We start from the raw sequence: 21649 nt of genomic DNA, 5'->3' as shown, positions 1-21649 counted from the left end.
ATGCCTTTATAAAGAGGGACAGGGAATCCTGGCATGCTGCAGTCCATGGGGTCGCAAAGAATCAGACAACTTGGCAACGGAACAACAGCAACACAGCATATCTCTGTTATTTCCCTTAATCCTTCCCACAAGCTCTCAATTGCCCTATTTGAGAGTGGCTTCTAGCTCCTAACAGTTCTACTCATCCTGTGTCCAGATTCCTCGGGTTGACACTCTTACCTCTCCCTCATCTCCCTGGGACCTCGTACGCCAACAAATCAACTCTTTACAGTTTCCATAATATAATGTGCTGTTTAGAGCTCCAGGATTCTTCGATTAATTCACCGGTCTGCAGAGCCCTTTCACACTCTGTGTCCAACCCCTTTATAGTCCAGTCTCTTCCTGGCCTCTACCCAACCCCTTTTCCTCTTCAGAGGTCATGGGTCAACAGCCGTGTCTTCTATTCAGTCCGGCCTCATCTCTCATGGTGTACATTTTCCCCATCTCACACCCACATCATTTCCATCCTACTTGGTAGCAGCCTTGCATTTTGATTGTGTCTACCTTTTCACTAGCGTTTGTGGAAGGATCCTGGGTAGTTTAATTATGTTCCATTGACTGGATTAATTTATACAAGCCTAATCCAGCCAGAATGTGGCATTTCCCTAGCCACAGGGATTTCTTCGCAGGTGTTCTACTCAGCAGGGAACTGAGAATCTCTGATCCTCCCTTTCAGGAAGTAATGTTCTCCCCTTCAGAAGTGAACCGGGAACATGAAGTTACATCTGCTGCCAGTTGCCTTTTTGTAACCAAGCAGGGTGCTGGGTCTGAGGAAGAAGCCAGCATGGAGAGAGGCAGATCTAAGAGAACCACAGGAAACAGATCTGTGGTCTCAACCACACTGTGCCCACATCTGTTACACCAGCCAGTTTGAGATGCGTTTTCAGTTATTCAAACTAAAAATATCTGCAACATTCATGTTAATAAAAAAGCGGGATTCATCAGGTGCAATTAGAAAACAATTTAATTCTTTTCTTCTTCTGCCCATTCAAACTTACGCAAAGGCCTACTTCTTCCTCTCTGTGTGAAATCTGCAAGGGGGAGGAGGAAGCCCCATGCCTCATCTGTTTTTTCACTGATAATAAAATGCCTTCCAGTACACCCTTAATTCAAAACAGTTTTATTTCAGAAATTAAAGCATCCACCTCCTCTCCCCTTTGGCTTTCCCTGTTGCAGAGTTGCCCGAAGAGTCGGGAAGAAGGGGCAGAGCACACCCAGCTCCGCCTTTCTCCATGTCCTGCCTCTTATGTCTGCGAAGAGGGAGTGTTCCAGTTTGCTTTTTTCATTGAAGGGTAAACTCTGCTTTGCTGGAGTGAACGGCTGGATCAGGTAGAACACGGTTATTTCAATTTAGGAGCCTGCTAGGAGTCTGTTTGGTTATATCCTTAATGCTTACATGCACACTCAGTCGCTCAGTCGTGTCCCACTCTTTGTGACCCCATGGATGGTGGCCCCCCAGCTTTCTCTGCCCATGAAATTCTCCAGGCAAGAATACTGTAGTGGGTTGCTATGCCCTCCTCCAGGGGAGCTTCCCAATCAGGGATTGAACCCAACCCCCCACACCACCCCCATCTGTCTCCAGCATTGGCAGGCAGATTCTTTACCACTAGCTTCTCTTGGGAAGCCCATATCCTTAATACTTAAGCCAAATCCACTATTGTTACAGCACTGGTGATAGCAATGCTGGCATTTCGACCTCCATGTGTCTGAAACCTGTAGGGCTCAACTGCTTCCCCATTTGGGTGGGAAAGAGAAGTCTTATTTGGGGGCTCCCTTAAACACCATCAGAATCTACAGACGTGATGTTTTTTCCCCCCAAGTAGTCTGTAAAATTTTCCAAGTCAGTTTACAACTTTTACAGTGTGGGGGAGTTTGACTAAAAGCCTGGATTTCCAGCTTATCAAGTTTAAATAATTTGGTGACACCAGAGCTGTGTTTCCCATGGCAACAACCTCTGAGACTTGAGTGGCAGCTGCCCTCTTCAGGTGAGAGGGGCAGGGTCTTTCCAGTTCTCTGCAAATTCCTGAAGTTCAGATATACAGTGATTTTATTGTACTGTTTTCAGTGTATGTCTTGTGTAACTCGTGCAGTTCACTTAGGACACTCTGTATTGTATTGGTAACCCTACAGTCTAGCCTGTCTCACTCATTTCTGTTATCTGCTTGGGCCTAGAAGGTAAGTGAGTTTTCTACCTTTGTTCTCATTTTTACTTATATTTTTATTTAAAATATTGTGTGGTTCATAGTAGTATGCTTAATAATGTTTATATCATAAATATATCAGTAGTCTGAGGACCATAAGTATATTCCATAGAGACTATAAGACTTCCACTAAATCTGGATAAAAAGATAGATTAAAAAGTCATAACCTCTGGCTGAGGTCATCTGGAACATAGAGGACACATTCATAGTCAAGGGCCAGCCCTGACCTGGAATTCTGGAGTGTTAACTTGTAGGATTGGCTCCATGATGGTCTAGCTGAACAGTGTGGGAGTCAGTGAGCCTTCAGGGATCTTTGGTTTCTCACCTGTAACAGAAAGAAATTGAAAGACTTTCCAAGACCCCTACCTAATGTTCTGCAGTTTTTTGTTGTTCTGAGTAGTCATCAGAAAAAGATTAGCATGTGCGTAATTTGACAGTAGAATTTGTCAGCAGCAGCAGCAGGAGAAAAGTCAATTAGTGACTCTGCATCAGTGATAATAAATCAGGGCACGTATGAATAGATTACTTTTTCATGTCTTCAGGCACTATTTCGGGAACTCCTGATCCAACACAGGATGTAGATGCCTAGAAGAGGACACAGTAGACTTTTTTGGGGAGTTTAAGATGCCATTAACTGATATCCACCATGATTTGGTTAGAGCTACTGAGGGAGAAAACACATAAATGATCACATATCATGCTGAGACATATTGGCTAGGCACATGATGATTATATGACTTTTGTCTTTCATCCTTTTAAATTGGTTAGGCATATGATGATTATATGATTTTTGTCTTTCATCCTTTAATGTGATGTATCATATTTATTTGAAGAAGACAATGGCACCCCACTCCAGTACTCTTGCCTGGAAAATCCCATGGACGGAGGAGCCTGGTGTGCTGCCATCTATGGGGTCGCACAGAGTCGGACACGACTGAGCGACTTCACTTTCACTTTTCACTTTCATGCATTGGAGAAGGAACTGGCAACCCACTCCAGTGTTCTTGCCTGGAGAATCCCAGGGACAGGGGAGCCTGGTGGGCTGCCGTCTATGGGGTCGCACAGAGTCGGACACGATTGAAGTGACTTAGCAGCATCATATTTATTGATTTGCATATGTTGAAACATCCTTGCAACCTAAGGTTGTTCATCTTTTTGACTATAGCCATCCTGGTGGCTGTGAAGTAGTATCTCATTGTGGTTTTGATTTATAGTTCTCTAATGATTAGCATCACTACGAACAAAGCTAGTGGAGGTGATGGAATTCCAGTTGTGCTATTTCAAATCCTGAAAGATGATGCTGTGAAAGTGCTGCACTCAATATGCCAGCAAATTTGGAAAACTCAACAGTGGCCACAGGACTGGAAAAGGTGTTTTCATTCCAGTCCCAAAGAAAGGCAATGCCAAAGAATTGTCAAACTATCGTACAATTGCACTCATCTCACATGCTAGTAAAGTAATGCTCAAAATTCTCCAAGCCAGATTTCAACAGTACGTGAACCGTGAACTTCCAGATGTTTAAGCTGGTTTTAGAAAAGGCAGAGGAACCAGACATCAAATTGCCAATATCCACTGGATTATCAAAAAGGCAACAGAGTTCCAGAAAAACATCTATTTCTGCTCTATTGACTATGCCAAAGCTTTTGACTGTGTGGATCACCACAAACTTTGGAAAATTTTGAAAGAGATGGGAATACCAGACCACCTGACATGCCTCTTGAGAAACCTATATACAGGTCAGGAAGCAACAGTTAGAACTGGACATGGAACAACAGACTGGTTCCCAATAGGGAAAGGAGTACATCAAGGCTGTATATTGTCACCCTACTTATTTAACTTATATGCAGAGTACATCATGAGAAACGTGGGCTGGATGAAGCACAAGCTGGAATCAAGATTGCCAGGAGAAATATCAATAACCTCAGATATGCAGATGACACCACCCTTATGGCAGAAAGTGAAGAAGAACTAAAGAGCCTCTTGATGAAAGTGAAAGAGAAGAGTGAAAAAGTTGGCTTAAAGCTCAACATTCAGAAAACAAAACAAACAAAAAAAAGATCATGGCATCTGGTCCCATCACTTCATGGGAAATAGATGGGGAAACAGTGGAAACAGTGACAGACTTTATTTTGGAGGGCTCCAAAATCACTGCAGATGGTGACTGCAGCCATGATATTAAAAGACACTTACTTACTCCTTGGAAGGAAAGTTATGACTAACCTAGACAGCATATTAAAAAGCAGAGACTTTACTTTGTCAACAAAGGTTTGTCTAGTCAAGGCTATGGTTTTTCCAGTAGTCATGTATGTATGTGAGGGTTGGACTATAAAGAAAGCTGAGCACCAAAGAATTGATGCTTTTGAACTGTGGTGTTGGAGAAGACTCTTGAGAGTCCCTTGGATGGCAAGGAGATCCAACCAGTCCATCCTAAAGGAAATCAGTCCTGAATGTTCATTGGAAGGACTGATGCTGAAGCTGAAACTCCAATACTTTGGCCACCTGATGCAAAGAGCTGACTCATTTGAAAAGACCCTGATGCTGGGAAAGATTGAAAGGCAGGAGGAGAAGGAGATAACAGAGGATGAGATGGTTGGATGGCATCACTGACTCAATGGACATGAGTTTGAGTAAACTCTGGGAGTTGGTGACGGACAGGGAGGCCTGGCCTGCTACAGTCCATGGGGTTGCAAAGAGTCGGACACGACTGAGTGACTGAACTGAACCAATTAATGATGTTGGGAATCTCTTCATGCTTACTGACCATTTATATATCTTCTTTAGTGAAATGTCTTTTAAAATCATTTGACTATTTTTAAGTTGTGAGGCATACATGCTTGAAGAAAAATAAAATTCTGGTGTGGTATAGAATGAGATGAGGCATGAATTTTTGAAAAGCTTCTGAGACTTAAGTGAAGGAAATGAAGGGGGTCATGCAAAGATTTTATGGAAGTAACGGCAGAGGGAATAGCTAAGGCTATGAAGAAAATCAAGGATGGTTAGGGATATGGGATAGGGAATGACTGCAAAGAGGAGCCACACTAAATAGGGTAGTCTCTGAAGCCTCTTTGAGGAGTGTCATTTAAGCAAAGACCTGTCAGCCATCTTCAATTCTGTCTTCCCCTTCATCCCTCTTACATACTTACTTGACAAGTCATAGTGATGGTTTACCTTAAATGACCTTCTAACGCATAAGTTCATGATTAGGATGGAGAGGGGAAGGGAGGCGTGTATTGCCTTTTCTTCATAATGGGAAAAAGGAGAAAATTCTTACAAGTGGAAACCTGATACAACTGTCAATATACATGAAAGAAGCTAGGTAAATTGTGAATTATTATCATGATTTTATTTACTCTTAGACAGTAAAAGCTACATTCTTTCTTTAGAAAATTAAATATTAAACTATATGTCTTAAAAAAAGAGTTATTAGTGTCTGAAGGCAGGCCCGATAACTTTTGCCAACAGGTAGTATTGGTTCAGGACCAAGGACAGCACTTCAGTTTTTTCTGCCCCCTCCCTTCATTTTATTTATGTCACGTGCGCGTGTACTAAGTCACTTCAGTCATGTCCGAGTCTGTGAGACCCCATGGACTGGGACCAGCGAGGCTCCTCTGTTCATGGGATCCAGGCAAGAATACTGGAGTGGGTTGCCATGCCCTCCTCCAGGGCCTCTTCCCAACCCAGGGATCAAATGTGTCTCTTATGTCTCCTTCATTGGCAGATGGATTCTTACTGCTAGTGCCACCTGGGAAGCTCTATTTATGTCAACTTTAATTTTTTTTTTTTACATCCCTACTGCCAGCACCCCAAGAGTGCCAGAATGCTCCATGCCTACAGTGCCCTCTGTTCTACCGAAGTTCACCCTCCAAATAGGATGCCATTACTTATGTGCTTTCTTTCCCTTCAATACTTCTCTCTTACTTTTGTTTTCAATTTTGGTAAGATACACCCAATGTAAAACTTACTATTTAGCCACTTTTCAGTATATAGCTCAGTGACACTAAGTACATCCACCTAGACATACTTTATCTTCTCAAACTGAATCTCTACACCCATAAAATAGTAACTCCACATCTCCTTCTCCCCCTCAGCCCCTGGCAAACACCAGATTCTACTTCCTGTCTCTTTCCCTAACCCTGCTACCACCACTTTTTATTTTTTATTCTGCGGACTTCCACAAAATAGTTCATTGATAGCATAAGCATCGACCCTAGTAATTATAAATGCAAATTCTCAGACTCTTGATCTACTGAACCAGAAATTCTCAAGTGGACTCAGCTCTCTGCAGTTTAACAAGTCCTTCAGGTGATCCTAATGCTCATTTCCTGCAGGAATTTTCTGCAATAGCTTAACTGTTGGCTTGGGGGAGCTAGGTGAAAGTGAAAGTCACTCAGTCCTGTCCAATTCTTTGTGACCACATGGAATATACAGTCCATAGAATTCTCCAGTCCAGAATACTAGAGTGGATAGCCTTTCCCTTCTCCAGGGGATCTTCCCAACCCAGGGTCATTCCCAGGTTTCCCGCATTGCAGGCTAGTTCTTTACCAGCCGAGCCAGAGCAAGCATAAGAATACTAGAATGGGTAGCCTATCTCTTCTCCAGCGGATCTTCCCAACCCAGGAATCAAATTGGGGTCTCCTGCATTGCAGTCAGATTCTTTACTAACTGAGCTATCAGGGAATCCCTTGAAGTGATGGTTGAATATAAAATAAGACTTGGTTTGAGGCTTAGACCAGGTAGCCACAAAATTCATTTTAAAGAAGTCCTGTGGCATGATTTGCCCAGTGGCTCCCAAATATTGATGCACATTATAATCACCTGGAAAGCTTATTTGAGAACCTATAGATTTCTTATATTCACATCAGACTTTCTAAATCAAAATCTCTGGGGTGGGAATTGGTACTTTGGCTGCTCTGATGATTCTTACCTATTTGTTAGCACCATGAAGGACAGACAGACACAGGTAAGTTTGGAAATCGGAAAGTAAGTTGGGATTACAGAAATACTCCAGGAGGCAGAAGCAGAGGATCTATAGAAGGGCTGGAGCCAAAAGAACAGAAAGATGGGAAAATCAGTTGTGAGAATGTAGTTGATAGGACTTGGTGACTTAATGTTAATTGATATAAATCATTCACAGTCTTTAAAAGAAAAAAGGTTAATGCTTTAATGGTTCAGAAGGATCTGGTACTTCGCTTTCTATGTATTCTCGGCTACTATGAAGCAACTGTATCCAGAAGAGTTAAACTGCCTGGCAACAGGCTACAGGTGGTTGTTCAGTTGCTAAGTTGTATCCAACTCTTTGGACCCCATGGACTGCAGCAGGCCAGGCTTCCCTGTCCCTCACTATCTCCTGGAATTTGCTCGAACTCATGTCTATTGAGTTGGTGATGCTAAGTAACCATCTCATCCTCTGCTGCCCCCTTCTCCTTTGCCCTCAATCTTTCCCAGCATCAGGGACCTTTGAACAATGCTAGGCAGTTGAAAATCCATGTACAACTTTTGACTCCTGGAAAACTTTTACTGATGGCCTACTGTTGATTGGAAGCCTTACTGATAACACACACAGTTGATTAACATCTATTTTGTATGTTATACTTGATATATTCTGAATTCTTACAATAAACTAGAGAAAATGTTATCAAGAAAATCATAAGGGAGAGAAAATACACGTACAGTACTGTACTGTATTATCCATATCATAAGTTTACGTCATCTGTTTACAAAGTGAATCATCTGCCTCTATCTACATCAATATTGTCTTGTATAATACAAAACACTGTAGGTGTTATACAAATTACTAACACTAGACATCAAAAATGAAAGGTAACATGTAAAAGAAATCCATACTTGTTTATAGGTATAACAGTTTCTGCATTGATAATGAAGTAGCAGCAATATGATCGCTTTATTGTAGCCTGGTGTAATCAATACAAATGCTTCATGATAGCTTAGCCTATACACTCACGAATGATCAATATAAAATTTTTATAGCATACAGTGTAAGTCACTCAGTCATGTCTGACTCTTTGTGACCCCATGGACGGTAGCCCACCAAGTTCCTCTGTCCATGGAATCTTCCAGGCAAGAATACTCCAGGGGTTGCCACTTCCTTCTCCAGGGGATCCTCCTGACCTGGGGATTGAACCCCAGGGTCTTCCACACTGTGGGCAGACTCTACCGACTGAGCCACCAGGGAAACTATTATAGCATACAGTATCACAGTCTTATTCACAGTACAGTATTGGAAACATTATTACATTAAAAAAAACTTACCTGTGATGCTAGGCTGATATGCAGTTTCTCTGATTACAAGGGAGAGGCATACTCTATGATGTAATTCTTTGAAAGAAAAATTATAAAACAAAAGAAGGCTAACACACTACTCATTTAATATGAAATATCACTTACCTTATGCCTATGTAAGGATAGACAGAACCTTACATATTTTTATGCATTCATGACATACCTAAATTTATTAATTTTTTAATACTTCTAGGCTACATAGTTTGTCTAAAAGTTTTTTCAAATTGTTGCAAATTTTCAAAAAAACAATTCCAATATATTTACTGAAAAAAAAATACCACTTGTAAGTGGACCTGTGCAGTTCAAACCCATGTTGTTCAAGGGTTCAGTTCAGTTCAGTTGCTCAGTCGTGTCCGCCTCTAGCTCAGTTTTTCAGTCCAGGTGCCATAAAGGGAAATGAACAGCAGATGGCACCTCTGTGCTATGCCTGAATTCTCAACCTTTGAAGGGAACTGCGGTGCCTGGAAAATCCCATGGATGGAGGAGCCTGGTGGGCTGCAGTCCACGGGGTCGAGAAGAGTTGGACACGACTGAGCGACTTCACTTTCACTTTTCACTTTCATGCATTGGAGAAGGAAATGGCAACCCACTCCAGTATTCTTGCCTGGAGAATCCCAGGGACGGGGGAGCCTCGTGGGCTGCTGTCAATGGGGTCCCAGAGAGTCAGACACGACTGAATCGACTTAGCAGCAGCAGCAGCAGCAGCAGCAGACCTCGGAATGACTGGTGCTAAAATAACAACCCTTCAGAGTGTCAACGTGGATCAACTCAATTTCTGATTTGAGGGGGATCTAGCAAAGGAGGGCTAAATAAAGAATCCATTTTGTCCTACCTTTGTACCTGGCTTCTAATGATACCTTGTAAATTTTTAAATATTGTGGCTCCTATTCAGATTAATAAATTTGTAATCCAAGAAGGTCCCAAATGATCACTGTAGCAAGTAGAATTACATGAACTCAAGCAGGCTTGAGTTTAAGGGGAAAAAATCCCCAACTTGGGCCACTTTTCCAGATGTCCACCCTTGAGCTCCAAAATCACTGCAGATGGTGACTGCAGCCATGAAATTAAAAGACACTTGCTCCTTGGAAGAAAAGTTATGACCAACCTAGACAGCATATTAAAAAGCAGAGACATTACTTTGCCCACAAAGGCCCTGTCAAGACTATGGTTTTCCCGGTAGTCATGTATAGATGTGAGAGTTGGACTATAAAGAAAGCTGAGTGCCAAAGAATTGATGCTTTTGAACTGTGGTGTTGGAGAAGACTCTTGAGAGTCCCTTGGATGGCAAGGAGATCCAACCAGTCCATCCTAAAGGAAATCAGTCCTGAATGTTCATTGGAAGGACTGATGCTGAAGCTGAAACTCCAATACTTTGGCCACCTGATGCAAAGAGCTGACTCATTTGAAAAGACGCTGATGCTGGGAAAGATTGAAGGGCGGGAGGAGAAGGGGATGACACAGGATGAAATGGTTGGATGGCATCACTGACTCAATGGACATGAGTTTGAGTAAACTCTGGGAATTGGTGATGGACAAGGAGGCCTGGTGTGCTGCAGTCCATGGGGTCGCAAAGAGTCGGACACGACTGAGTGACTGAACTGAACTGACCTTTGAGCTTTTTCTGTTTGCAAAGTTTAGAAATAGCAAAAAAAGAAATAAAATTAAATATGGAAAATAATGGGCAGGGCAGTTTGGAGTAATAAATGAGGCCAGTGGAATGGAAATAAAGGAGGTGTTATATTTCTTGCTTTTTGTAAAACTTCCTGGGAAAAGTGTTAGGTAGGATACAGAATTTTACATATTTTTAATGTGCTTACAATCACAAAAAATGGCATCATGACTTAGTGATTAAGAGGTGGAGTCTGGAAGCACCCCACTAAAATCTAAAATTCTTCCACATCCTAGCTGTGTGCCTGTGACTAAGCAACTTAATGTCTCTGCATGTCAATTTCCTCATCTATACAAGGGAAATAGGAAAAATATCATCTCTCTATAATGTACAACATGACTAGTATAATTAACGCTGATGTATTATATGAAAGTTAAGACAGTAAATCCTAAGAATCACAAGGAAAATAAATTTTTTTAAAATGTTGTATCTATATGAGATGACGGATGTTCACTAAACTTACTGTGGTAATCATTTCATCATGTATGAAAGTCAACTCATTATGTTGTATGCCCTAATCTTATACAGTGCTGATTCAGTTATATCTCAACAAAACCGGAAGAAAAAAATTAATATTATCTAACCAGTCCATTCTAAAGGAGACCAGTCCTGGGTGTTCTTTGGAAGGAATGATGCTAAAGCTGAAACTCCAGTACTTTGGCCACCTCATGCGAAGAGTTGACTCATTGGAAAAGACTCTGATGCTGGGAGGGATTGGGGGCAGGAGGAGAAGGGGATGACAGAGGATGAGATTGCTGGATGGCATCACCAACTCGATGGACATGAGTCTGGGTAGAGTCCGGGAGTTGGTGATGGACAGGGAGGCCTGGCGTGCTGCAATTCATGGAGTCGCAAAGAGTCGGACACCACTAAGTGACTGAACTGAACTGAACTGAATCAGATTCTTATGAGATTTGTCAAAAATTTTAAGGTACTTAGAAGAGTACCTGGCATGTGGTGAGCCTATCATAGGTACTTGAATAAAAATTTTTAAAGCAGCTTTTAAGTGATGGGACAATCATTTTTTTTCCTATTCATATTTATTTTCTGATAATTGGAAAAAAGTTAAATTTATTTTTAACCAAGTGTGTATGCTCAGTCATGACTGACTCTTTGCCACCCTATGGACGGTAGCCCACCAGGTTCCTCTGTCCATGGGATTTTCCAGGTGATAATACTAGAGTGGGTTGACTTTTTCTCATCCAGTGGATATTCCTGATCCAGGGATTGAACATGCATCTCTTCGGTCTCCTGCACTGGCAGGTGGATTCTTTACCAACTGCATCACCTGGGAAACTTTTTTTTAAATTTATTTTTGGCTATGCTGGGTCTTCGTTGCTGCATGGGCTTTTCTGTAGTTGCGGCAAGCAGGGGCTACTCTCTAGTTGGGTGCGCGGGGCTTGTCATTGCGGTGGCTTCTCTTGTTTCGGAGCATGGGCTCTAGGGCGCACGTGAGTTCAGTAGACGTGACTCCCAGGCTCCAGGGCACAAGCTCAGTAGTTGTGCCACATGGGCTTAGTTGCTCCACAGCATGAGGGATCTTCCCGGATCAAGGCTCAAACTCATGTCTCTGGCATTCGCAGATGGATTCTTTACCCCTCAGCCGCCAGGGAATCTCTTTTAACTAAGAGACTTAGAGAAAAATCCATACTTAAAAAATTTCTCTCTCTTTTTTTGAGCTAGTTTATACATCTCCAACTTTTTCTGTTAATCTGCTAAACCCAATATTAGATATATCTTGACCGTGAGAAATTCTGAGGTCCTCAGAGTTTTCAGAATTATTATGTATTTGATTATTTATTTTTATTGTAGTCAGATATACATAAGTTTTGCCATTTTAACTATTGTAAGTGTACAGTTCAATGGCATTAAGTATATTCACAATGTTTTGTAACAATCACCACTCTTTCCAGAACTTCATTTCACACAGAAACTCCACATCTGTTAAACAATAACTTTCCATTCTTCCTTATCTCCAGTCCATTCTATTAACCTCCATTCTACTGTCTGTCTCTATGAATCCACATATTTGAGGTACCTCAATAGGTGGAATCATACTATATATGTTCTTCTGTGTTTGGTCTATTCACTTAAAGGGAGGAGGGAGGAGGGTTCAGGATGGGGAACACATGTATACTTGTGGCGGATTCATTTCGATATATGGCAAAACCAATACAATATTGTAAAGTTAAAAAATAAAATTAAATTAAAAAAACAAAAACAAAACCATAATGTTTTAAGGTTCACCCATGCTGCAGCAGGCTTCCCTGGTGGCTCAGATGGTAAAGAATCCGCCTGCAATGTGGGAGACCTGTGTTCGATCCCTGGGTGGGGAAGATCCCCTGGAGGAAAGGCATGGCAACCCACTCGAGTATTCTTGCCTGGAGAATCCCCATGGACAAAGGAGCCTGGCGGGCTACAGTCCATGGGGTCGAAAAAAGCCTGACACGATTGATCGACTAAGCACCATATAGCATGTTGCAGTATGTATCAGAATTTCATTCCTTTTTATGACTGAGTAACAGTGCATTGTAAGTATGTATCACATTTTACTTACTGATTTATCTGTGGGATACATGAATTGCTTCCACTTATTTGTTATTGTGAATAATACTGCTATGAATATTGGTGTACAAGTATCTGTTCCAGTCCCTGTTTTTAATACACTTGGGTATATACCTCAGGGTTAAATTTTTAGGAACTGTCAACTGTTTTCACAGTGCTGTATATCCTTTTACGTACCCACAAGCATCCAGCATTATTTTTTTTAATATGTTGGTCTTTTTTTTTTTCTTTTAAAGTCAAACCTGGACTGGGAATAAGTAGCAAAGCTTAGAGTCCTGCCACAGTTTGCTGATAAGTTGCTAGTATCAACAATCTTGACACATCACCTCCTAGAGTGATGTTTCTCAATGTACACAGCTGAGACTCCCAAGGCAATCACCTAAGAGGCTTATTATTAATACATCTGTAGACTCCTTGAGTCCACTTTATATACGCTGAATCAGCATCTTTGAGACTGAGGTCCCCTAAAATCATCATTATGCATGCTAAAACATGAAACTCAGAAACCTAGATTGTTGAGTTCTCAAAGGCGGGGAAAATATCTCAGTTACTTTTGTATCCCTCACTGCCAAACATCCTGGAGATATTCAACAAACATACACTTGAACTAATATTTCAGTCTAAATTTGCTTGATTGCTATGTACAGTATTCATTACAACTAAATTCTATTACTAAACAATGAGTTAGAAAATCTGTAATAGTGTAGTATGCCTTTCATTTGTATAGACCGTGTATCTTACCAGCTGTGGTCTATTATGCCATCTTATGCTGCCAAGAATCTTTATGCTATATGTAATTTTCAGCTGAGTCCTTCAAGTTTTGTAACAAGGTAAAAAAGGATACGGACTTGGAACTGAAAGAGCTGCCTTTGTGTAACCTTTGATTATTAAATCAAAATGTCTAAGAATCAAGTTTATAATCTCTAAAGGTCGGCAACAATTCTTATCAACTTCGCAGTGTTGCTGAAGCTCAAATGATATTCTATGTAGGAAAGTCTACTGTAGCAATGGCTATAGTTACCATGTGGCCAGATAATTTAAACAGAACAAAAAATATGTTTCTAACTCTTCCTAAAGACCTCAAATATGCTACTGTATCAATTTGCAGCTCTAAAGCACAGGCAAATGAGATTGAAACAGAAACGCAGCAGAAAAACCTTAAGTGGATGGAAAACATCCATTCATTCATTCATCACGTTTATCCAGCATCTACATTTATAACATGCTGGGCGTGCGTGAAAAATAGTGGTTAAATAAATTCAAGTCTATCCTCCAGAGATTTAGTTCTTTTGTGTATAATAATAAATAGCAAGCCGCCTCATTTCAGATCAAACTCTCTTCAGCATCAAAAAATAAGCTGTGCGGGACCCGCTTCAAATTCGCGCGCGCTGTCTCTTTAACGCGTAATAGAATTCTGATTGCATCGATCACAGGTTCCTTACCCTCTCCCAAGCATCGGTCTCCTACCTATCTTGGTTACTACCCTTCTTCTGGTATCAAGCGGGGGGGGGAGCTCAGGTGTTAGCAAACGTTGGCTTTGATGTGTGGCGACACCCGATCCCCGGGCGTCCGGCTTGCCACGTGGCGGAGGTCCGGCTTTTCTTGGCGCGGGCGCAGCCTCGGGGCTCGGCTGGCCACGCCTGGAGCGCGGGGTTTGACTGGGGCGCCGTTGTTGTAGTGACCGGGAGGCGCTGCCGCTCCGGGCAGACGGTTCCGGGCACCGCACGGTCCCCCTTCCTACCCCGCCCCCTCCCTCCCCCCGGTTCCCCCTGCGGGCAGGAGCCGGGAGCTGAGCGCTCCCCCATGGCCTCCTCCCCGGTAAGGACGGGCTGCGGTGCGCCTCCCTGGAGCCGGTCCCGCGGGTTGGGGAGCCAGGTCGGGGCTACACCCGCACCTGGCGGGACATGGAGGCAGGAGTCCTCAGCCGAATCCTGAGCTGCGAGCTCCGCGCCCCTCGTCCCGGGGCGCCCGTGACTCATCCCTTGCCCCCGGGGCACCGGGAGCGCCGAGCCCTGGCGGAGCCCCGGGTGCTCCTCCCCGAGCTCCGGCGGCCCCATGGCCCCCGAGAATTCTCTTAGGGTTTCCGTGGAGCGCCTGCGTCAGAATCACCTGGGAGGTTTTTGAAACGTACCGAAGCCGGGGGGCTCCGCCTCGCACCTGTGACCGCGAGCCTGCGGGCGGGGCCCCGGAACGTGCATTTCAATCGCTCTGCCCAGGTGGTCTCCGGCGGGCGCCCGCTTCTGGGCAGCGCGAGCGGGGATTCCGCCGGCTCTGCGGGGGGACACTGGTGCTCGGCGTACACCCCAATTAGCTGCGGCCGCGCGTGCTCGTTCGGGGTGCTGCTGCTCCCCCACAACCCTCCACCGATATGGCCGTTCCCGGGCCGGCTCCCGCAGGAGGGGACCGCGCTCCTCTCCGACCCCCCACATTCGAGGTCTGCACCTGCTTTCAAAACTTGACAACTTTCCTTCCCAGGAGGATCCGGTTCTGGAGCGTTACTTTAAGGGCCACAAAGCTGCGATCACCTCTGTGGACTTTAGCCCCAATGGCAAACAACTTGGTAAGTTTTCTTTCTTTTTTTTTTTTTTTTCTTTTTTTGTGATGAGACGCTCAATCGGTAGGATTGCCGCCCATCCACACTGGGTCCCCGGGAGCATCACGACTGAGGACCTATATGGGTGGAATCGTGTGGAGAGCGGTCGAGATGCAGTTGGAGCCGGAGTGGACCCGAGTCCGGGGTCACCTTGGTGCGCCCGCCCCCCGGCCCCGCAGAGTCGCCCACAGGCCTGGGCCCGGGCCTGGCCGACCACTGGCGCGAACTCGCCACCAGGGGGAGGAAGTGGGAAGGGGAGGGGTTTGTCCTCGGCCCGGGGAGGGTGGGGTGTTGTTGGCTGCGGAGTTTGTGAAAAGTTGTGAGGCAGGCAGGAGGAAGTGGGGAGAGAGGAGTTGGGGCTGCACCGGAGGCCGAGCCCCGCGGAGGTCCCAGGTGACCCCCAGGAAGCCCCCGCGGCTGCCGAGGAGCCGAACGCCTGCATGAAAGGAGGGACCCGCTCGGAAGTTCGCTCCTACCTGAGCCCGGAGCTCAAGTGGCGGGTCCCGCAGCCCTTCCCCTGCGCGCGGTGACTCTGGTGGCCGCGTCCGCGCCCCAGCCATGAAGATCCGGATGGCCGTAAGGTGGACGTGGGCACGCAGAAGCTGTCTGCTGCTGGCGCTCCTAACAGTGGCCTACCTCCTGGTGGAACTCTCCGTCTCCACTTTGCATGCCTCCTTACGAGCCGGCGGTGCCCGGGAGCCGGGGTCAAGACAGCTCTCAGAGCCGGGGAAGAAAGCAGTGGATTTGTCTCGACCGCTGTATGAGAAGCCCCCTGCAGATTCCCATGCCCTTGGGGAGTGGGGGAAAGCCAGCAAACTCCAGCTCAGCGAGAGTGAACTGAAGCAGCAAGAGGAACTCATTGAGAGATATGCCATTAACATTTACCTCAGTGACAGGATTTCCCTGCACCGCCACATAGAGGATAAAAGAATGTATGAGTGTAAGTCCAAGAAGTTTAACTACAGGCGACTTCCGACCACTTCTGTCATCATCGCTTTCTATAACGAAGCCTGGTCGACTTTACTTCGCACCATCCACAGTGTTTTAGAAACTTCTCCCGCAGTCCTTCTGAAGGAGATCATCTTAGTCGATGACTTGAGCGACAGAGTATATTTGAAGACACAGCTTGAAACTTACGTCAGCAATCTGGATCGAGTCCGCCTGATTAGAACAAACAAGCGGGAAGGGCTGGTGAGGGCCCGTCTGATTGGGGCCACTTTTGCCACTGGCGATGTCCTCACTTTCCTGGATTGTCACTGTGAGTGTAATACTGGTTGGCTGGAGCCACTTTTGGAAAGGATTCGTAAGGATGAAACAGTGGTCATTTGTCCTGTTATAGACACCATCGACTGGAATACTTTTGAATTCTATATGCAGACTGGGGAGCCCATGATTGGTGGGTTCGACTGGCGTCTGACATTCCAGTGGCATTCTGTTCCCAAACATGAAAGGGACAGGCGTAAATCGAGAATTGAACCATTCAGATCGCCCACCATGGCCGGAGGACTGTTTGCAGTCAGCAAGAAGTATTTTCAGTACCTTGGAACTTACGATACTGGGATGGAAGTGTGGGGAGGTGAAAACCTGGAGCTGTCTTTCAGGGTGTGGCAGTGTGGAGGTAAACTGGAGATCCACCCATGTTCCCACGTGGGCCACGTATTCCCTAAGCGGGCACCATATGCTCGGCCCAATTTCCTGCAGAATACTGCTCGGGCAGCGGAAGTCTGGATGGACGAGTACAAAGAGCATTTCTACAACCGAAACCCTCCAGCAAGGAAAGAAGCTTATGGCGATATTTCTGAAAGAAAATTACTACGGGAAAGGCTGAGGTGCAAGAGCTTTGACTGGTATTTGAAAAATGTGTTTTCTACTTTGCATGTTCCAGAGGATAGGCCAGGCTGGCACGGAGCTATTCGCAGTATTGGGATCTCTTCTGAATGTTTAGATTATAATGCTCCTGACAACAACCCCACAAGTGCTAACCTTTCCCTGTTTGGATGCCATGGTCAAGGAGGCAATCAATTCTTTGAATATACCTCCAACAAAGAAATAAGGTTTAATTCGGTGACGGAGTTATGTGCAGAAGTTCCCGAGCTAAAAAAGCATGTGGGAATGCAAAATTGTCCCAAAGATGGGTTTCCTATCCCAGCAAACATTATTTGGCATTTTAAAGAAGATGGAACCGTTTTTCATCCCCACTCAGGACTGTGTCTTAGCGCTTTCCGGACACAGGAGGGCGGGCCCGATGTTCAGATGAGAACTTGTAATGCTCTGGATAAAAATCAAATCTGGAAGTTTGAGACATAGAGGAGCATAACAGCACTTTGGTCCTGAACTGACAATAGCTTCAGGGGAGTCAGCCTTCAGAGAGCCTCAGTGAAGATTTATTTCATCAGCATTCACCCAGTGGTCATCTGCAACAGCTCTGTAAAAGCGGTGGAGCATTTTGGTTAAAAAAAAGAAAACAAAACACTGAAACTGGGTACACAGACAGCTGTTGTTTAATATTTCAAAGTGCCTTATTTTGGGGTTGTTTTATTTAAGAGCTTTGTCAATATGTTCTCTTACTTCTTAAAGAAGTCGACTCGACTGTGACTTGAGATACACAAAACATTTAAGTGCCAGACTTAATATTAAAAGAATATAAAAGTCCAAGCAAAATGAGGGATGATTTATGTTGATGGGTAAGTTCACTGCACATCTCATTAAAAAGAAAAAACAAAAAACTCAGAAATGTGCAGTTCAAGCTGTTGCTATTTTTGTTGTACATAGAATTTTAATTTTCTTTAGTCCCCAAATGAAATTTTAGGTTTTACTTAGTTTTTTTATTCTAATTTTCTGTTACTCAAATAGAAATCAAGGAAGGTTACTCTTCAGGAAAAAGGCCTGGTTTAGTTATATTGTCACTGGATGTGAATTGGAATTGAGTTTAGAGTTCTTCCTAACATACAGACATCTCAGAAAAATATACCCACATCTGAATGAAATGGGAACCATTTACATTCCACACTTTGTGGAATTGAGGGGATTGAGCTATTAGACTTAACTGCTCTATGTTGATACCTCAGATTGCTCTGGTTTTGTAAGCTGTCCTCTCTGTGAACTTGTTTGTGTGTATGGGATATTTTCTGATTGCACTTCCTTAAACTTTGAATGTATCAGAGAGGGACTCATTCAGAATACTGTGCTTCTCTTTGTTAATGCTTAATCACTTAAAGTAAACGCTTAATAATCGCTTAAAATAAACACAGTAGAGGCCAACTGTGTTTACTGAAACGTGTGAAACTGAAAGTGAGCCCTGTTGGACAAAGTCAGTGAAACTCTCCTACAGAGTTCTTGCTGATGAGGACTTTTAAGGGTTGATCTTAAGATTTTCCAAGTGGAAGGATAGCCTCTGCAATGGTAGATGGGGCCTTCCAGCTTCTTTTCTGCACGGAGTCCCAGGCCTGGTGCCTAGATAGCTGTCAGTAATTGTGGGTGAATGAATGACTGGCTGAATGAATGGCTCAGCCAAACAATGTGGCTTTGGTCAAGTCATTTGATTAAATGACTCATTTTGGGCCTTAGTTTCCTCATCTGTAAAATGTGGGTGCTGGAGCAGGTCTTGAAGATTCCCTCCAGCACTGGAATGTCCTGCTTGTACATTCAGTGACTGTGCAATCTCTAGAACACTTTTATCTCCTCCCTGCTAACGCGGATAATGTTGTTGAGAAATGGTTATTCCAGGTATGAAGCTGGAAAAAAGAAATGGTTTTTGAAAATTAAGTCAGCTGAGCTCAACTGAAGTGGTTTATTTTGGATTGAGTGGAAAGTTGTGGCCAGTGTTTGTATTCATTTTATTTTGAGAATTGCTGAATCAATTTTGTTTTTTATTCTTTGATCTTTCAAATTCTGAAAGGAATCTTTTGGGTTAAGAATATTAATATTTTCCAAACTAATTTATGTGAGAAGTAAACATACTTTTACAAAGTTACTTTTACTGTTTTTATTCCAATGTTATATCCAGAAATCAATCACAGGCTGAATTCAGAATTAAATCTTAACTAGTTCATTTTGCTGTAGATTTGTGAAAAATGCATGCTCCATGAACGATCAGTCCACAGTACTCAGAAGTTGTTTTTGGTGTCTGCTTGACTACTTGGAGAGTAGGAACTTGGCAAAATCTAAATTCAACAAAAGTTTTTAGAATAACCTTTTCAAACAGTAATATTGCTTTGTATATTTTGTTTCTCTTTTTCTTAAAATAAAAATGTGTTCATAATTTTCTGTATGTTATGTAGCAAAGAATTGTTTAGATTCTATGTACAATGTGCATGACCTTGGGTATAATTTAGGAAGAATTTGTAATAGTCCTCTGAATTCGTTCATTGGCAGCAGATATTCTACTAAACCCACCCTCACCTCTTACTCAATCTGCCTTTTGGTTTTTAAAAATCACTTTTCTCTTTTTATTTATTTTTGTTGTTCTTCATGCATGCTCAGTCGCTTAGTCATATCCTACTCTTTGTGACCCGATGGACTGTAGCTCTTCAGGCTCCTCTGCCCATGGGATTTCCCAGGCAAGAATACTGGAGTGGGTTGCCATTTCTTTCTCCAGGGGATCTTCCCAATCCAGGGATTGAACCTGTGTCTCCTGCATTGGTAGGTGGTTGTTCTTCTTAGCCCCTTATCAGATGGGAGTGCTAAGATTGATATATTCTAGATGTATTTATTGGAATTATTTTTATCCTAGAATCTTTCTGCTCTCATCAAAAGAAAAAGGGAGCATTGAAAAGTAAAGCACTGAATTCTTTGTTTACCTTTTGCCTAAATTGCAGGGTGTGACCCATTCATCTTTTTGGAAGAAATTTTAGGCTCGTGTTTTATTTATATCAGTAATTCAGAATAAGCGAGTGGTTCATTCTTCACAATAATGTAGTTAATAGAAAAAGACTTCTACATTTTCATATGTAGCCATTTCCAATTTAATTTCTAAAACACACTGTAAAACTACAAGGTATTTTTTATTTCCTACTCCTAATTTATTGGTACCAAAGCTCTTTTGCTGTATATAATTAACAGATCTTTTAAGTTAATTTACCTGCTTAAAAAGTGTTATGAAAATTTGGTAGACAAGAATTTCAACTTTAAATGATCACTGGCGACTGAACTGAACTAAACTAATGTTATTTAGTGTTCAATTCTGTGAATAGGTTGACTCTAAATAGTCATTTTTAGCAGCCATTTAAAAACAATGATCTAGTCATCTACAGAGTCTCTATAACTCAAAATAACTTGTTTGTAAAAGAAAATTTGTCTATGCACCCTATAGTAGGCTCTTGAGTATTCATTATATGTCAGCAAATAAAACTTTTCTAGGTTGATGGTAGGTTATTTTTCAGTTGTGTAGTTGATTTAGGGTCTCAATTTTAGTTAATAAAATACTTAGTTTTGACTTATTTGTCCTTTTGAATTGATGTTTTAATAATATTATTAAATGAGCACAAAGAATGTTGAGATTCAGATTAATCTCTTTTGAACAATGAATTTTTTGGTGTATGATGAGCGATTTCTACCCTTTTTTCCTTTTGTTAATGATATTTGCAATATTGATTAAGACATGTAAAATAAAACATATGCCTAATTATTTTTGCAAATGGATTCTGATGGTTTTAGTCTCTGGGGTCACTCTTTCTACGTACACATTTACGGCTGGTAATAGGAGTAAGGTAAACTTGTTATCATTTTACTTATTTGACAAATGCAGACAGTAGAATATTTAAAAAGTTGGATTCCATGTATTATTTTGCAAAGTGTCACTAACTAGCAAGGATTCTGTAGTGGTTCTAACACTGCTCATGCACTAAAGTGAAGTCGCTCAGTCATGTCCAACTCTTTGTGACCCGGTGGACTGTAGCCTCCCAGGCTCCTCTGACAGTGGGATTTTCCAGACAAGAATACTGGTGCCATTGCCTTCTCCAAAGGATCTTCGCTACCCAGGGATTGAACTCGGGTCTCCCACATTGTAGGCAGACGCTTTACTTCTGAGCCACCAGGGAAGTCGTATGCATTAACTACTCATAAACAAACTAGAAATGGTCAGAAATCTCTGGGACAAATTGGGAGCACTATAAAAGGAGGCAAGTGGACATGTGGGCACACTAACACAACATTCAAAACCCTGGGCCAAAAAGAAATATGTCTGTCCTGTAAACTGCATAGCGTCACACTTCCCTAAACCTTCTATCTGTATTACCCTGTCCCTAAGCACAATTCCTGTCCACCAGTAGTATCTTTCTTCCT

General features: G+C 42.9%; 3 protein-coding genes across 8 annotated transcripts in view; 2 read left to right on the top strand and 1 right to left on the bottom strand.

Annotated features, from left to right (window-relative positions):
• Positions 1 to 1143: 1143 nt before the first annotated feature.
• Positions 1144 to 15203, bottom strand: LOC139183061 (dapper homolog 3-like). 2 transcript variants are annotated; one of them, XR_011566526.1, is made up of 3 exons: positions 14669 to 14897; positions 2468 to 2565; positions 1144 to 1359 (listed from the first exon to the last, which is right to left on the bottom strand). XR_011566526.1 is itself a non-coding variant. In XM_070788934.1 (3 exons), exons 1-2 carry the CDS (start codon positions 15201 to 15203, stop codon positions 2513 to 2515), a joined length of 351 nt encoding a protein of 116 aa, XP_070645035.1. In that variant the 3' UTR covers positions 1144 to 1359; positions 2468 to 2512. The 2 variants fall into 2 exon arrangements, 1 of the variants encoding a protein (XP_070645035.1); XM_070788934.1 differs by lacking the exon at positions 14669 to 14897 and adding an exon at positions 14906 to 15203.
• The window catches only part of POC1B (POC1 centriolar protein B), a 104946-nt gene continuing 97743 nt past the window's right edge, over positions 14447 to 21649 (top strand). For 2 of the 5 annotated variants that reach the window (XM_070788929.1, XM_070788927.1), the window contains exons 1-2: positions 14448 to 14592; positions 15250 to 15334. In XM_070788929.1, the coding sequence (XP_070645030.1) occupies positions 14578 to 14592; positions 15250 to 15334 (100 nt within the window). In that variant the 5' untranslated portion in view covers positions 14448 to 14577. Of the gene's footprint in view, positions 14593 to 15249; positions 15335 to 21649 lie in introns of those variants that run through there. The other 3 variants (XM_070788932.1, XM_070788931.1, XM_070788928.1) reach the window with 3 other exon arrangements.
• Positions 15925 to 21007, top strand: GALNT4 (polypeptide N-acetylgalactosaminyltransferase 4). The gene has a single exon (XM_019960330.2). It carries the CDS (start codon positions 15926 to 15928, stop codon positions 17672 to 17674), a length of 1749 nt encoding a protein of 582 aa, XP_019815889.1. The 5' UTR covers position 15925; the 3' UTR covers positions 17675 to 21007.

The sequence above is a fragment of the Bos indicus genome, chromosome 5, assembly GCF_029378745.1.
Source record: "Bos indicus isolate NIAB-ARS_2022 breed Sahiwal x Tharparkar chromosome 5, NIAB-ARS_B.indTharparkar_mat_pri_1.0, whole genome shotgun sequence".
In the NCBI taxonomy this organism is placed as follows: domain Eukaryota; kingdom Metazoa; phylum Chordata; class Mammalia; order Artiodactyla; family Bovidae; genus Bos; species Bos indicus.
The sequence above is the reverse complement of the archived record's forward strand: the minus strand, read 5'-3'. Positions and strand labels throughout refer to the sequence as shown.